We start from the raw sequence: 16735 nt of genomic DNA, 5'->3' as shown, positions 1-16735 counted from the left end.
CATATATACGTGATAAACAGAGGGTAAAAACTCTAAATTGGTATATTTATCGATTGTCACATGTTATCTAATCAAGTAATTTGATAGTAAAATATAACAGAAATTAATGGAGAGTAAATTTATCACTGATGCAGATATTAAGTAGGGTCCGAAAATTCGTTCTACGGATTGTCGCCCGGAAAACAGCATAGTCTCCCCTTTTTGCTTTGCTTGTCGCACGAAAAAACATCGACGGGATCGAAAAGGCTCGCTGCTTCGTCCTACAGTAGAATTCGGTATCCCAGCATCGTCGTCCTTCTTCCGCGCAATTTGAGGCTCGAAGCTAGCTCGACGACGACCCAAACCACCTCCCCACGACCTTTGATACTCCTGGCGCTCCAGCTCCGACTCCCGGCTTCTTCCCGCGCTGATTCCATGGCGGGGCTGCGCGCGATCGCTTGATGGCGAGGCCTCTTCGGGGCGCTTGTTCCCTCAGGCGCTTCTTGCTCGAGTCGGAGGTCGATCCTTTTTCGTACCCATTTCATGTACTTCGACAATTCTTGAGCTTTCCGTGATCGTTTCGCAGTTGACAGTTGCATTTGACCGCCTCCGTGGTCTAGCTCTGTTTGCGTCCGTGGGATCGTGTTGTTTGAACCCTTTTTTTTTCTTTTCGAAATTTCCTCTCCTTTTATCGAGCTCGCTGAAGTTGGTCGCTTGTAAGAAGGGGGTGAAAAGGGGTGAGATTGTGTTTGGATTGCTCGTGCGTGTAGTTATAATGATGGTTCTTGGCTGACTGAAAAGAGTGGCGATTTGTTTTGTGCCTAGTTTGGAGATACTTTATTGTTTATGCCCTTTGCAGTTTGCACTGTTTTGGAGTCAGAGGTTGTCCCTGCTCTTCTACTTTCTGGGAATGGGAATTGCCGTGTGTCGTGGGTTCACTTCACTCATGTATTGGTCTTCTTCTTTCGGGGTACTCATTCTACTTTTTCTTGGACTGCAGGGCCATTGGGGAGGGCTATTGAGAACAACTTCTCAGTTCCGCAACTTCTCCTCCAGAGGTGTTCTTTTTTCCGACGAACCTGTTAAGATTTTGCATTTGTAATGTTATGTGATTAGGGGACACTCTTGGGCATTACCAGGGATTAGTGTCCATTGCTTGCAAGTTTTCATGGTTATATGACAAGTTTCTTGATTTGAATGGTTATGGCTGTGCTTTAAGAGATAGTGGTCCTATTTGGTGAATTTACGCAGTGCCATGAAACATGCATGAAATCGATGTAATTTATGCTTAGCCCGTATAATAGCGTCCCCAGTTCTCTTTAGTTGGAAGGCACTCTCAGCAAAAAAATGTCTTTTTTTCCTGGAAGGGCAAGATATCTGTTATATTTGTTACAGCAATGTGATAATAGAATGAAACAGGATCATGCTTCCGCTTTTGAGTTTACACATAATTTCTGTACTTTCCATCTGATCTGTCAATTTCTGCCTGCACGAAGGTAGGACAAGATCCAAGTCTGATGGGAGGGAGTCTAATGAGGATAATATTTCTAAGAAAGATTTGGCCCTCCAACAAGCTCTGGATCAGATTACTTCCTCCTTTGGAAAGGGGTCAATCATGTGGCTTGGTCGATCTGTCTCTCATAGGCAAGTTCCAGTCATTTCCACGGGCTCGTTTGCTTTGGATATGGCTCTTGGAACTGGTGGACTTCCAAAGGTACTTAGATCCTCTTTTTACACAATAAAGTTTCTGGTTTATTTGATACAGGTGGGTCTCGAATTATATGTATTTCTTACCGAAAATATAAATTGGACTTCTGTAATTCTCAAGTCTGACATGTTCACAGTTCTGTGATTAATGCTTCTTGAATTCTTTAGGGGCGTGTTGTAGAGATATATGGTCCCGAGGCTTCGGGAAAGACAACACTTGCGTTGCATGTGATTGCTGAAGCACAGAAGCAAGGAGGTGACTCTTTAAACTCTAAAATTAAAGAAAAAGAACATGATTATGCAGTGTGTATTTATGTTAGCCAGACATCTCATTAAGCTTTACACTTAATGCTATCAGCAGTCTTGAATTCACTTCAATTTATCTAAGCTTCTTATTATGAAATGATTATACTTTCTTTCAAGGCTTGCAGCGAGCACAGATTGATATGCTGTTGCTATTGATGAAACTCGTTTTAATGCATAGGAAAGTGTCACTTGCATATTTAATGAGCAGGCCTTGTATTTGTTGGTACATGTAACTCAGGAAACCAGAGGAGTTACACATTCATAGTTCTTGGACCCATATTTTAGTGCTGAACTGGACCATATCATAATAACTGGCATCTCAAAGTGCACTGTGGTTGGGGATAATTATCATTTTTCTTTATTTGTAGTGGTTTAGTCAGGAGTGAGACCTATTGGCTGACTCCCAACATGTTGAGACTGCCTTATGCGAGCAAATCATTATCTGTAGGCTACTGTGTTTTTGTTGATGCGGAGCACGCTCTTGACCCTGCACTTGCTGAGGCTATTGGAGTAAACACGGAGAATTTGCTTCTGTCCCAACCAGATTGCGGCGAGCAAGCTTTGAGTCTTGTGGACACTTTAATAAGGAGTGGTTCTGTAGATGTTGTTGTGGTGGACAGTGTAAGGCCTCTCTACTGGAAGTGTATGTAGTCAACACTGCCAGATCCATTACATCATTAGTATACGAAATTCTGTTTGCAGAAATACTCAGACGACAGAAGCAGCGTCGAATGTTGGTGTAGGTTTTAATGACTAGGTTATTCTACCATTTTAACTGTTAGAGTCGTCTTTTTATCTCATAATTAAAGTTCCAGCTGAGGTATGTGATTGTCGAATTAACTTTATTTGTAGGTAGCCGCACTTGTGCCAAAAGGAGAACTCGATGGTGAGATGGGGGACGCTCACATGGCAATGCAAGCTAGGCTGATGAGCCAGGCACTTCGGAAACTGAGTCACTCCTTATCACTGTCACAAGCTATATTAATATTTGTAAACCAGGTATACCTTCTCGAGACTGGACAATTGTAATCATGGTTGTAAATTTGTAATGCTAAAAGCTAGTCTGTCATGTTCAATTACCTTCATGGATGAGAGTTTTTTTTAAGGGCATTCCAAGCAATTGGAATGTTTTCTTTCGTGGTCAAGATAAGTAGGTGCTTGTGTGTGAGATTTGATCGGTCCAGCTATATTTTGTCTGTGTGAGACGTGAGACACATGGACTATATTTTGTCCGTGGTGTGTGAGATTTGATTGGTCCAGCTAGAATGAACAGTTCAAGCTTGCTATTAGGTTGATGGGAAGTAGAACTCGGATTGGTCCAGCTAGAATGAATAGTTCATGCTTGCTTTTCGGATGATTGGAAGTAGAACTCGGATCTGTGCGAAGTATTGAGTATTCCGTCTGGTTGGTTCCTGTTACTGCTTTTAAGAGTTTAAGAATCCCTAACTTGTTGGCAGATGTATGCTGGCAAAAACAGAGGCACATCTTAGGACAGGAAATTGCTACAACACCATGAATTTTCCCTACATGCTTCCTGTTCTTTTCTTTTCTTCTTTTTTGATTATTACTTTGCATTTTTGGTGCTATGGATGGACTAAAGTTTTCAATGATCTAGCTAACTGCATTAGTTTCATTTTCTTTCAGGTGAGATCCAAGCTTTCGACCTTTGGAGGCTTTGGTGGACCCACTGAAGTTACTTGTGGTGGAAATGCCTTGAAGTTTTATGCTTCTGTGCGCTTAAACATTAAAAGAACAGGGTTTATCAAACGGGGTGAAGAGGTATTTGATCTATGAGTACATTTGCGGCTCTTTTTATTTGGGAACAAGGTTGGCTTAAATTATATCATTCTAATTTGATTCCCGTGTCCTTCAAGTTTGGCTTCTCTGAAAATTCTTTTAATTGCATGATAAAGGAGCATTTTCCTATATGATCTTCCGAGCAGTTTATTCTCATAATATTCTTCATTGGGGTTGGGATCATATTGCTTATTACAGTTTTATATGCAGACTACAGGCACTCAAGTTCAGATCAAAATTGTGAAGAACAAGCTTGCCCCTCCATTTAGAACAGTACAACTAGAACTGGAATTCGGGAAGGGGATATGTCGGAATTCGGAGATCATTGATCTCGCTTTGAAGCACAAATTCATCACTAAATCTGGGACAACATATGGACTAAATGATCTCACTTTCCGCAACAAAGAAACTTTGAAACAGTTTCTGGACGGCAATGAGAGCATCCGCGAAGAACTTACGACTAAACTCAGGGAAAAGCTTGTGGCTGAGACGACTAAAGATCCAGAAGATGAAGGCCAAAAGCCAGAAGAAATAGTTTCCACAGATGAGGACTCGGCTACTGCAGTTGAAGCCTAATTATGCACGTGGTAACGTAACAATTTCTTTCTTCTGCTGTATCATATTGTAGGTATTCTGCAACTTAACTGTTAATAGCTCAAGTTATACTTAGGCAGACAATTGCAATTCCAGCTATATTGTACATGTAACCAAGCTGGTAAGGTTGTTTTCGTTAGGAACGTAGTGCAAGAGAAGGAGGTCTTTACATCATTTCACTCCCTCTTTTCCTTTTAGGGAAGTTGTGAATGTTTCGGGAAGTATTATATGCCGAGAACTCCTAGTTTTTGCATCAAATATATTGCTAGAGCTCACAGGTTCGGAAATCAAGTCGAGACTCGAGATTCGAATGATTTGACAAGCTCTTTTGCCTGCACCATGTAACTGCATTTCCAGTCGCGCTGCATTGCTTGCTATTGATTGACATTGACAAGATGCATACCTCATTTCATATTCACCAAACACCGATCCACGTGAAGAGCCCCATTAGTCAATTAAAGACTTTGGTACCGTCCGATTGCCAAACCCAGCAGAACACAAATGCCCCATCACGGGAAAGATTTAAAAGAGTCGAGTTGGACGCTATTTACTTCGAATGTTAAGTAGCTGAGTCACGTGTTAATTAGATATATCTTAACTGTTCTACATCGCCTTAGATATCCCGATATCGAACTCTTATGTTCCGAACATCCTCACCGGTCAGTCATCAATACGTTGTTAGGCTTGGGACTCAGCATCACGCTCTTCTAGTACTCTCAGGGAGAGGCTGGCAGCATCAATGACTTTTGGGACTTCGAAGATATTTTCCCAGGAGTTCCTACTGGAATTCAACAGAGAGATAAACTGGTCAATTTCATGATTAGATGCATCTCTATTTCAATATGATGTCCACATACATACTTGTCAAGACTCAAAGCTGGTCACCAGTTCAAGTTCAATGTCAATTACGTAATTGCGCTCTACACCCAGCATACATCAGCTTTTTCGTTTGACGACAGTGAAGCCTGAATTTCTGGGTATGATAATACCTCTATTCCTGTCAAACGTTCATCGCATGAACAGTCGATGTTAGTGATTTGGCGGAGTGATTAACGTCAATAAGCTGAAGAGGATAATACACATATAGTTCAACCATGCTCCAAAAACATCGACATACATGTCCGGTTTTTATGGGGGAAATTGTCCAATCGGTCATAAACCTGTTGTACGGATGTCAATTCATTCATAAATTTTTCGATTTTGCCAATTAAGTTCTAAACCTTTGAGCGGAATTTCAAAGACCAGATTGCCAGGTAAGCGATTCCCGGCGAAAATTGACCGGAATGACTATATTGAAATTTTGTGCAAATGTTTAGGATTAAATTGGCAAAATTAGAAAGTTCGGGATTGAATTGGTATACGTATAATAGGTTTAGAGCTTTTTTGGTAATTATCCTTGGATTTTTATGCTGATTGAAACCCATTTCATAGAAGATCTGACATCATGTGATAATTTGAGATTGAACCCAAAAATCCGATACTAAGTAAGATAGAAAGATCATTTCATACATATTAAATTGAGCACAAAATCCTAAAAGATTGTGCAACATGAACCTCCTTTTTTCTTCTTTTTTTTGATTAGTAACATGAACCTCCTTCACTTGCTCTCAACATAGCATATGCAATTAATGTTGGACTTGGCCTCCTAAATTATCACATAATCGAAGACGTCCAAATTTATAATTACTTAATTTTACTAATGATTGGAAATTTGACTGAGAGTGACATGGTCAAACTCAACCTCCACTAGCCTAGTAAGCGTTGCGGCCGTTTGCCTAAGTTGTCTCGAATTCCTTTTATTTTCTTTTGTAAGCTATGGATACACGAGGGGTCAATAAAAACTGTGCGTTCTCCATCGGAATTGACATCGCATGCTTCCTCGAAACCGGGCAAAGACAGCAAATTTTTGCTGAGTAAAGTGAGCTTCTGGGAAACCTCATCTTGGAGCTGCTCTTAATTTTCTTCCCACAATCATTTTTCTTTTTCACTTTGTCAATTCATGATGTGGATATGTTGACTATAGACGGAAGAAAAGTAGAAAAGAGGCGACAAAAAAAAAAAGCAAAACCAAAGTGGGTGTCGCAATTGAATTTCTAGAAGTGGGATCCACCAGCCTTTTGATAGTTTGCCTTTGAACAAGGAAAAAGAAAGCTTTTTAATATATATGTATATGTATATGTATATGTATATGTATATGTATGTATGTATGTATGTATTTATACACACAAAGCATCGTTGGTTGTCCTACGTAATACATTGTCACGTCGAGCAATTTTCGATAAAAACTGATCGAAAGGACTACATTAAAACTTTGAGAAAATATTTAGAATTAAATTAATAAAACTAAAAAGTTTAAAACTAAATTTAGATTTGTACAATAAGTTGAGCACTGATTAGACGGTTTCCTGTTTGATTTGTTATGCAAGTTCCTTGAAAGTGCAATGTGTTGGGTCAATTTTTTGGACTTTTACTTCTAGACCGATGTTTTGCACAAAATTTTGTCTCTATGTTCGGATATAACTATTTTACAGTTTCCCATATTGGGTCAAACGAGAAAATTATCAAAAAGGTCCCGAAATTATTGCATTTTTTGCAAATTCGATCTTAAACTTTTTAATTGTGCTAATTGAATCCTAAACCTTTTTTACGTTTTATCAATTGAATCCTAAACCTTTTTTTATGTTTTGCCAATTGAGCACATTTAGCTAATTTTGACCTAAAATCGTTGACATGGACGTCGAACGTCCTACTCAGACAGTTTTTTTGATAATTTTTCTATTTTTTATTTTGATATTTTTTTTTTCTTTCTTCTCTTTTCCTTCCTTTTTTTTTTTTACTGTGGCCAGCCATGGCTGGAATGCCCTTGCCCGACCTCACCTAAATCTGGGCAAGGCTACCATATAAGCCCAGGTCATCGATTTTTGGCCAAAATTAGCATAACATAAAAAGGTTTATGACACAATTAAAAGGTTTAGGGTTGAATTGGCAAAAGTATAATAAATTTAAGACTGTTTTTAATAATTTTCCCTGGGTTAAAATGCGGACCTAACTTTAGTATTTAGCAAAATGCGATATGTAAGATGGACATGATAGGTCAATCCCGACCACGAGATGATAATTGAAATGTGAATCTGAATGAAGTTACTTTTTGGAATCCGGTCACGAGGATGTGATTTCCCCATTAATCTCCAAGGCACACGTGAATGACTAATTCTAACCTATCCCTCAGAAAACGATGATTTAGTTTGGTACATGAAAATGTGATTTGATGTTGTACTTAATATTATCTTATTATAACACAAAAAGAAAGATAAAACTAGATGGATCATCGCTGAGGTTTTTTTATTTTATTTTATTTTTCAATCAATGAACTCTCTCCATTTGTTGTCTTCCTACATAAGCGTTTTTCTTTTTCTATACGTCGATGGAGTTTTCCTAAGTTGATGTAGTCGTTCACACACACACAAAAGCACATATTATTAATTATTAAGGGTGACAGGTTCCAGAGTAGGCCAGTTTCTACTTTGTAATTGAGAACCATTCACCGATTTCTAAACCTACTCCGGAATCGAACCACCAGTACGGTCTAGTTTTCGGTGAGTCCATGCAATTGGCCATTGCACAACATCATATGTGGTCCTGAGAGTTCTCAAGACATATGACCACATATATTTCAAGATTCTTACAACTCATATTTACTTTGTCAGGCTAAGGATGTAGTTGTAACATCTCTTGGCCGCATGATGGAGTCACCCATAACAATGACAAGTGCCGTGAGCGAGCGAGGCTGCAAGAGCGAGTTGCGAGATAGAGGCGGGATACTTGAGTGAAGAAACTAGAAAAAGGAGCAAATGACAATTAGGGTTTTGAACTTACAAAAGAGGGAGGACGAGCATCTTGAGCGAGGCTCCGAGTGCCGAGCTGCAAGCCTACGAGAGAGAGCGTGACTGCATGACTCGTGAGTGCCTGAGAGGAGAGTGAAGGCATTAGGGATTAGGGAAGGCCGAAGGAACTCTCTTAGGGATTTGAAACATAAAATTAGAAAAATATATATCGGTCCGGGTGGATAGGTCTACCCTCAGAACTGGGAACTAGATCGTATTCATCAGTTCCAATAATTGGAACCAAAAACAGCCCAGAACCGACCGGTTCGGTCCGGTTATTTTGCTTACCCCTACTAACTATATATCATACATTTGAAAATATCTCACGTCGCTTGGCCACGAGATTTACACACTTTTCATATACGCACGGCTTCCCTCGATCTATTAATTTAAATTTTTGGACTGAACGTTATAATATGGCGGGGGAGCCGGTTCTCAACCTAGCAGGTTAAATCGCGTTAGCGGTTGAGTCTGCCGGAGCAAGCTCCTCTTTGTCACCCCAGGTGCGAGAGGCTACTATATCTGTCTACCCGGAGGTAGCCAGCTTTCGCTAACGTAGGGTCTACCTTCCCTACCTAGAAACTCCCATGTTCCCGACATATCTTTGTCCTCCCCACCGGGAGGGAATACGGCCTTTTAAGGTCATGCTTAGGACCAAGTGGACTATACATCATACATTTGAAAACATCACACGTCGCTTGACCACGGGATTTGCACGCTCTTTACATACGCACGGCCTCTCTCGATCTATCAATTAAAATTTTTGGATTGGACATCCCGACCTGGCATCGGAGTCGAGCTCCCGCTCTAGTTTATAGCTCCCCCAATTCGTTTCGTACGCGTGCGATCTCTCTCCATCGGGGACATTTTCGTGCATCGTTCGACGTGACGACGCCGCAAGTCAAAAACCCTAGAGCCTGTGCTCGAACACGAGTGGACCAGCGATGGACGTCGGGTCGGAGTGGGATTGCTGCTGTTTTTCCGTTCCTCGGGGGGTCCGGTCAATAGCGCCGTCTAAAAGTCCCTTTGATTTGTATGCAGAAAGCAGGGAATAAAAGCGACTCCTCCCCGGAAAAAAAAAAAAAAAGCTTTTGAATTCCCCGGCTCAGACGGGCGCCACGTCACGGGGTCCAATCCATGGGAATCCGATTCCCGGGAGCGGCCCCCCCATGCGAGCTGCTGACGTCATAATCCAGTATCCGGTGGGCCCCCACTCGAAGAAGAGGGAAGAAGCGTGGTTTCAGATTTGTAAGTTTTTCCACCCCTTTGACCGTTTGACCAGGCTTTTGAACAGCGCACGGTACACACATCTCCATCGATCATTTTGGTTTGGATTGTTTTGTCCATGGGTTTGGTGCTCTCACATCCATTGTTAGTCTCCTCTCATCCAAGTTTGCAGTCAATTTGGGCGACATATGATGGGGTTTTGAAAAATTCCTTCCTTTTTTTTTTTTGCGCATTTTCTCTCTCTCTCTCTCTTTTTATTTTTCTCTTTTTTTTTTCCGGGTCTCCCGACGGCTAAATCCGAGCCACTGTTCCCAACAGAAATGATGACATTTCGCTTTTTGCCACTTGGCAACGCATGGAGAATTGCCGTGACGACGCGAAATTTTTTTTTGGACTTTTCGCGCGGTTCCGCTTTGACCCAGATCCCATGCCGTTGAAGCGAGATGATACGGATCGTATCTGTGCGATCGGATAGGAGATGCCGATTTAGTCTTTATACAGTAGGGAGAAATCAGGCGACGGTTGCCACTGAATAGCAAATCGGAACGGGAAATCGTGGCAAGGGAAAAATCTCGGGCAACATAATGGGTGATCGATCATCGCGAAATTGGGGAAATTGTATTCGTTTATTGACGTGTGATTGATGTATGATTGATGTATGATTGATGCAGTAGTCGCTCGTAGAAAAGAAAAAATAATTAAAAATTGATTATCTATTGACTATATTACCCACAAAAAGAAAAAACTATATTATGGCTACAAAATCAGAAGGGCGGCACTCCACTAGTAAGCACTAGAAACGCTTGACAAAGGAAGAAAGGAGAAAGAAGAGGAGAATCACGAAATCTTGCGTTGATCAATTTTGAAGTGAGCAAAAATGGACGGCCGAGATTGAGCAGCGGCCGACTTGATGAGCGGCGGAGATGGGGCTGGCAGTGTCAAATACCGTGGGTGTGCCGCCGCACGGTGTAACTACTTCCTACTCCTCCTTTGGAAAAAAAAAAAGCTCAGATCGGATCGAATCCGACGGCGGAGGGAGAATGGTCATTGTGCCAGGTCAGCAACCACCCTCCTCACCGCTTCCTGGAAGCCCGCCTCGTCCCATTCGCCTCCCTACAATAATGCATGATGGACCAGATTTTCGAATTACTATCATTAAAAATAAAAATATCAAATCAAAGATTGACCTAAACATATATATAAAAAAAAGAAAGAATTTGAATTCGTAATTATTAATCCTTGTTCATTTCAACATAACACATTTCTATCTGGTGCAAGACAGTGAAAGGGAATGAAACGGTTCATTTAATTTATTCCATTTTTTAGGACATATCCAGCTCGTAAAATTCGTGGATTTCACGTGATTTTTCTTTTTGAAATCTTAAGTGATATTATTGGTCGATGAAAATCATGTACACCCATATGGACATTGTTGCATTGTAAACCAACATTCTGATCAAACTCATAAAATCGTGGCATAAAAACGACATATAGAATTGTAATTTGTATAAGTATATATCATATGTAGACCCGTTTTAGAGGTGGATGATATGATCACGAGCGATAGCTAACTCCACATATATAATGAAAGGAAAAATCGATTACGTTGTTTCTTTGGCGAGTAAAAGTATTCGAAAACGTCTCATGGTAAGAATATGTCCGTAAGGTATTACCGCTAATTAAGAAAAAAACACTATCTACAATTTAAAACTCTATATCGGAAGCTTCGCATCATTGTTTTACCTCAACGTTTAGTCTCAAGTTGACCCGATTGACGATGTTCGATTCGTGGACTTGGGTGTCGGATTCCATGGACATCAGGCTCACGTTCCTCACTTGCCTCAAGAACTCGAGGATTCGGATCACCAGATTCAATGCCGAGCAGTCTCCCCTCACGGTCACCTGCAGATCCACGGTCCGGTCTTGCGACGTCGACTCCGAGACGGTCCTCGTTCGAACGTCGACCCTGGAGCGGTCGCTCGGCGGCCCGCTCGGCTCCCCGCCGCCGCCCGTGGGTTCAGTCGGCGGCAGGAGTTGGGCTTCGAGAATGGCGTTCTTCCGACGGAGATCCTCGACTTGTTCCTTCAACGAGCCGAGGTACTCCCTCGTGGTCGCGAGCAAGGATGCTTTGTCTTTCTGCACAATGTGATGGACATAGATCTATGAGGAGGAATGCATCTTGAATTGCACTCGACATTATAAGCTGATCATTGAACAAACAATTACACGACATGATGAGATACATAAGGTTACTCATTGCCTTTGAAATTGTAAAGGTTCGGTCCTTATAATGCGTCCCTTATAATCAGTTCAAGATATACAAGACGACATGAAATATCAAAACCTAAACTGGTTCAAGTCACAACCTCTTAGATAGATGCCAAAAGTGGGAAAACTCATGTTCATTTATTCTGAAAAATTAGAGTCTCAAAACGAATTCCATACCTTGGTTCCAGGAGGAAGAAGCGATCTCAATGCGACGAAGCTCTCGTTGAGCTTCTCGCGCCGCTTCCTCTCCGACATCATATGGTGGAGCTGAGTGGTCGACGGTGGTCGGCTCCCGCCTTGCAACCGGTCGCGGATCCGCAGCAAGTTCATGCTCCGACAGTACGAGATTGCCCGCTTGAGCATGCTGTGCTTCTGAAGGCCGTGCTTGCTCTGCGGTCTCGGAAGCAACGCCGGCGTATACCTCCTGAACGCGGTCGGTCTCGGATTTTCGACATTCATTTGTTGTTGCTGTAGTTGTGACGAAGAAGTAGATGAAGAAGGCGATGATAGAACTGCAAGGAAGGCTCTCGTCATAGCGGCGTGTTCGCTCTCAGGAACAATCGGGAACTGAATGTTCCCGAGCGATCTTGCGAAGCCTTGCATGGCTTGCAATGGGTGAGGACTAGTACCAGTTGTACTAGAACCAGGAGTATCGGTGGTGGTTATAAGTGGCAACGGCTGTGTGGTAATATTCTCTACAATTGGAGGGTCTCTGAGGGCTAATTCCGGGTTAATGAAGGAACTTGTGGTAGTGGTGGGTATGCTGAAGAGAAGAGAAGAGTATTCGGGGCTGTCCATGGAGAGCGATCTTAGAGACGACGAGGAAGACGAAGGAGGATTCGTCATAGCGGTAGTGTTCGGTTCAGTCGCTTGGGCCAATTCGCGCATCGCTATTTGTCTCGAGAAATCCTCTGGGAACAAGTTCATCATCTGCATTTCTAAGTCAACCTGCTAAAACCATCAATTCTGAGATTAATTATGCCGATTTCTTAGTTTTCTTAATTTGCATAAAACATCGTCGTGAATTTATGTACCTGAGGTATGTTGGAGAAGCCTAGCTCAATCTCTCCACTCCTGCATCCCATGAATACTGCAACCTTGAGAAAGATTTAAGCAACATCAGGATCTGCAGGATTTTCTAGGAAAAAAACTGCATGTGTGCCCATCAAAAAGCACATTTTTTGTTGCATATACCTACCTTGATGCTTGCTTCCTACAACCAAAAGAAAGACAGAAAATTAGCACCTTTGAGTCAGTAAGACGATGCAGAAACATTAGATTAAGCATCAAGAATGAGAATTATGAGATGGGTATGTGTAGCATTACTTGATAGAATTGTCTTTGACAAGAGTTGGAGGCCAATCTTGAAAGGTCTTCCTCTCTGAATTCAAGGTAGGGGCTGCTGTTCCTGAAGGCCAATCCTGGGACTTGGGTGTGGCTGCTGCAAATTATAGAGTGGAAAAACGTAAAAAATAGACAAAATCTTAAATTGGGTAAACTCCAAAATCGTAATCTTTTAATCCGTTTCTCTTTGAATGCTAGAGATGTATAGTTCAGATCATGCAGTACCTGTTCTGACGAAGGATGAACAGAGACTGCCTATACTCGTCAAAAAGTCTCCTGGGTTGAATGTTGTTTCCATTACCCCCAATCGCAGCTTCCTCGAAGAGACCATCCAAGTAGCACAAACAGCTGCAGAAAAAGACAAGATCATCAGCTGACACAAACACCGAGAAAGTACTAATTAAACACCATTAGCGAGAGAGAGACAGAGAGAGAGCACCTATTGGGAGATAAGTAAGACCAGAGACAGATGTATCTGCAACCAAACGACTGGGCAATGAGGTGGAGGAGGTTGGATCGAGCATCTCCATCAAGGAGGAACGCCGAGTCCATGAGATGGGAAGATGGAGCTGGAGACGATGAAGATGGTGATGATGAAGTGGAGAGATAGAGAGAGAGGGGGACTGATGTTGCATGCATGTAGATCCTTTTATATGGCTCAGATCACTTCTCTCCTCTCTCCCTCTGGTTTCTTCCTCCTTTCAGGCCATCTCGATGGTGGTGTCCCTACCCTCTTGTCCTGCTTCTGAAAAGTATTCCCAAGTATATATATAAGGAGAGAGAGAGAGAGAGAGAGAGAGAGAGAGAGAGAGAGAGAGAGAGAGAGAGAGTCTCAGCAGCCAATTTTTATTAAGGTTATGTCAGCAACTGGCTTCCAAGGATTAGGTGTTGAGGAGGATGACAGGGTCCATCTTGGAACGAAGCCAAGGTTTTGTTGAGAGGTGGAGGACCGTTGAAAAGTACACGAGGCTAGAAAGCGGGAGCGAGGATCTTAGAAAACCCAAAAAGAGAGCAAAATTTTAGATAAAGGGAGAGCTCCCCACGATGAATATTATTGAGACTAATTCTATTAAATCAAAGTTAATCAAAATTTGGAAAGATTGACATGCCCAGTGGGAACTAATCCTAAAATTTGTATGGGGAAAAAGTCCATCGTGGTACAAAAATATGATCGGAGTCTATCAAACTTTTATTTGATTATGATACAAACACGCTGTTTCGATTGATATTGTGTAATTAAAATTCGATTACATCTGATAACTTACCAAAACAAAATGTTTAGTATTTATGCTCCTTTTAGTACTCCATTGGCTGAATAGACTTTTGTTCATTTTTGTATCCCATTTCTCTATCTGTGCTTTTCATGCGCTCTTTGCACGGCGAACTTAACCGCATATTGCCTTTTTATGGAGCTCATTTTAACCGTATATGCGCTAACTTTTTACTTGATATTAGATCCATTATGTGTGCTATTTAAAAAAAAAATCACTCCTATAAGCAGAACAACTTGCACAATGTTTCCTTTTAACCTTTACGATTGCCTAATGTGGCCGAGTGCTCGGTCAAAATATGGTAGATCCTGTGTTTGAATCCGACATTTCTTGCTCAAAGCAACTTTGGAGGCGCCACGCATCTCACCTGATGCGCCGAATCGATGCTATTGCACGTATCTATTTAGATGAATCGAGTCCGAAAATTCTTTTATTTTATTATTTTGTTGACATGCTCCTGTGGCTGGAGACTGCCCCAACAAAAGCAAAGAAAGAGAGAAGGAGAGCAGCAGCAGCAGCAGCAGCCACCAAACCAGAGAGAAAAGTAGCGGTCAAAGTCCACGGTGGTGAGGATTTTGAAGAGGGGTCAATGGAGGAAGGCAGCGTGTCCTTTTCCTTTCTCCCCCCTTAAGTTATTATTCCCTTTCTTTAACATTATTTCTCTTATAAAATTACCCTCGTTCCCACTTCTTCTCACGCTCGAATTTTAACATCACCCAATTCTTTTTCATTAGTTTAAATGAAATATATCAAATTACATCTCATGTTCACACCGGTCATGCAAGAAATCCATAGTTAATCCTCGCCTTTACACACGTGCAATTCATAACTGGTCATACGATCTAGTCATGGTAAAAGAAAAAAAAAAATACCATATGCGCAACATCTAATAAAATATCCGGCCAACCCATCACGTAGATTCAGAGGAGCTTCGTGAAGGTTTTCGCCATCGTCACTTTGCACGGTGGTGGCGCTGGGAAAGCTGAACCTAGGCGCGCATCGCCGAAAGGCAAAGCCGTAGCAACAGATGGAGATCTCGGTGTGTGCTCATCTTCTTATTTGAAACTCGTTCTGTTGTTTTGGTTTACAGTTGGACTGCGTATCTCTCTATTATATATCCATGGAAATGAATGAAATGTTTCTTTGACCAAACAAAACAAAAAAACCATCACATGGATTCAATTAACCTTAATCAAGCATGTCTCGAAACCTTAAATTAGCAGGTGTTGTCATAAGATTAACATTTCATTTGTGGCCCCAATTCCACGCGTGACCCCCCTCTAGCTTAATTTTATTAGGGAAAACGCCATCATCAAACTTTAAATTTTTCACCCCCTTTATAATAAGATACTGGACCACTTTTGGAAGTGCCACTTGAATGAGTTTTTTTTCTAGAAAGCTTCAACGGGTCATCGGTTCTGAGATTACCATGTAATTAGGCTTCAATGCAAATGTGAACACGACCTGGTTTATAAGTTTTTTTTCTCTGGGCTTTGACTTTTCTCTAAGTTGTTGGGAATATTATTCTTTCCTTCTCTCCAATATGTCTCTAGCATGGACCTTGGGTGAGAGAGAGAAATATACAATGTTTACATATTTCTGACATAGATAAGGGTGGTAGCTTATAATGACCTCTGCTTAATTAAGTATTGGTCAATTAGGGAGATTAGTCATGCTTGAGGACCTCCTCAATCCAACTGCCTATTCATAATAGTCAAACGAAGAAACAAAGCCGCCTATGCAAAGTAACCGATAATCACGACGAATCAAAGACGAATTCTTTTAGGGAAATTGTCCGATCGGTCCTAAACCTATTGTATATATGCCAATTTAGTTCTAACATTTCCAGTTTTGCCAATTCAGTCCCAAACCTTGACAAGAAACTCCAAATATAGTCCTTCCGGCCATTTCTTGGTGGAAGTCGCTGACGTGGCGGCGTGCCTCAGCGATGACTGAACTACCACGTTATTAAGTAGAAATATAAAAACACGATGTTTATTATGTGGTAATGACAACCAATCGATGATTGTATGGTTTGCATTAGAGTGCGGGGATAATAAAATAACACAAAGTACGTGGTGCCATTACAGCTTCAAAGTCAACGGGTTTTCAAGTTGTGTCCGGGCTTTTGTACGCCAGGACAGTTGGCCGCGACCTGGCGAGGAACCTTCCCCCCTCCCCCCCCTCGGGTGGAAATTTTTGTCTCTGCTTCTCACGGGCAATACCCAAGAGCACTAAGCCACTAGGAGCGCATGAATAACATGGGGTAGTCCAAGGGTGATCATGTCACGTTGTCTTCCATGAGATTGCAAATTTAGGTTATTCCGCAAGCGAGCTTTTGACTAGCGTATCCTTGAA

At 41.6% G+C, this 16735-nt stretch overlaps 2 protein-coding genes across 2 annotated transcripts; one reads left to right on the top strand and one right to left on the bottom strand.

Moving 5' to 3' along the window:
• The first annotated feature begins 167 nt into the window (after positions 1 to 167).
• Positions 168 to 4670, top strand: LOC115684578 (DNA repair protein recA homolog 3, mitochondrial). Its single transcript, XM_030609360.2, has 8 exons — positions 168 to 497; positions 980 to 1037; positions 1476 to 1693; positions 1855 to 1942; positions 2441 to 2613; positions 2845 to 2991; positions 3637 to 3771; positions 4000 to 4670. The coding sequence occupies exons 1-8, from the start codon at positions 441 to 443 to the stop codon at positions 4363 to 4365; spliced, it is 1242 nt and encodes a 413-aa protein (XP_030465220.1). The 5' UTR covers positions 168 to 440; the 3' UTR covers positions 4366 to 4670.
• A 5563-nt stretch (positions 4671 to 10233) lies between these two features.
• On the bottom strand, positions 10234 to 13881 carry LOC115668172 (putative transcription factor bHLH041). Its single transcript, XM_056310559.1, has 8 exons — positions 13546 to 13881; positions 13332 to 13454; positions 13089 to 13203; positions 12961 to 12975; positions 12797 to 12859; positions 11940 to 12710; positions 11238 to 11630; positions 10234 to 10607 (listed from the first exon to the last, which is right to left on the bottom strand). The coding sequence occupies exons 1-8, from the start codon at positions 13743 to 13745 to the stop codon at positions 10539 to 10541; spliced, it is 1749 nt and encodes a 582-aa protein (XP_056166534.1). The 5' UTR covers positions 13746 to 13881; the 3' UTR covers positions 10234 to 10538.
• Positions 13882 to 16735: the final 2854 nt, after the last annotated feature.

Source organism: Syzygium oleosum, unplaced genomic scaffold (genome assembly GCF_021117445.2).
Source record: "Syzygium oleosum isolate NSW1041296 unplaced genomic scaffold, Sole_v2.1 Sole_v2.04, whole genome shotgun sequence".
Lineage (NCBI taxonomy): Eukaryota > Viridiplantae > Streptophyta > Magnoliopsida > Myrtales > Myrtaceae > Syzygium > Syzygium oleosum.
Note: the sequence above shows the minus strand (reverse complement) of the source record. Positions and strands in the feature narration are given on the sequence as shown.

What these genes read in the sequence shown, in the direction of transcription:
- LOC115684578 (XM_030609360.2), top strand. Translation starts at nt 441, where the DNA reads ATGGCGAGGCCTCTTCGGGGCGCTTGTTCCCTCAGGCGCTTCTTGCTC. An exon ending in GCTTCTTGCTCGAGTCGGAG is followed by an intron (nt 498 to 979) that starts GTCGATCCTTTT and finishes CTTGGACTGCAG; the next exon opens with GGCCATTGGGGAGGGCTATT. An exon ending in TGAAGCACAGAAGCAAGGAG is followed by an intron (nt 1,943 to 2,440) that starts GTGACTCTTTAA and finishes CATTATCTGTAG; the next exon opens with GCTACTGTGTTTTTGTTGAT.
- LOC115668172 (XM_056310559.1), bottom strand. Translation starts at nt 13,745, where the DNA reads ATGCATGCAACATCAGTCCCCCTCTCTCTCTATCTCTCCACTTCATCA. An exon ending in GCTTCTCCAACATACCTCAG is followed by an intron (nt 12,711 to 12,796) that starts GTACATAAATTC and finishes TGGTTTTAGCAG; the next exon opens with GTTGACTTAGAAATGCAGAT. An exon ending in ACTTGAGACTAAACGTTGAG is followed by an intron (nt 10,608 to 11,237) that starts GTAAAACAATGA and finishes GCATTATTGTAG; the next exon opens with GGAGGCGAATGGGACGAGGC.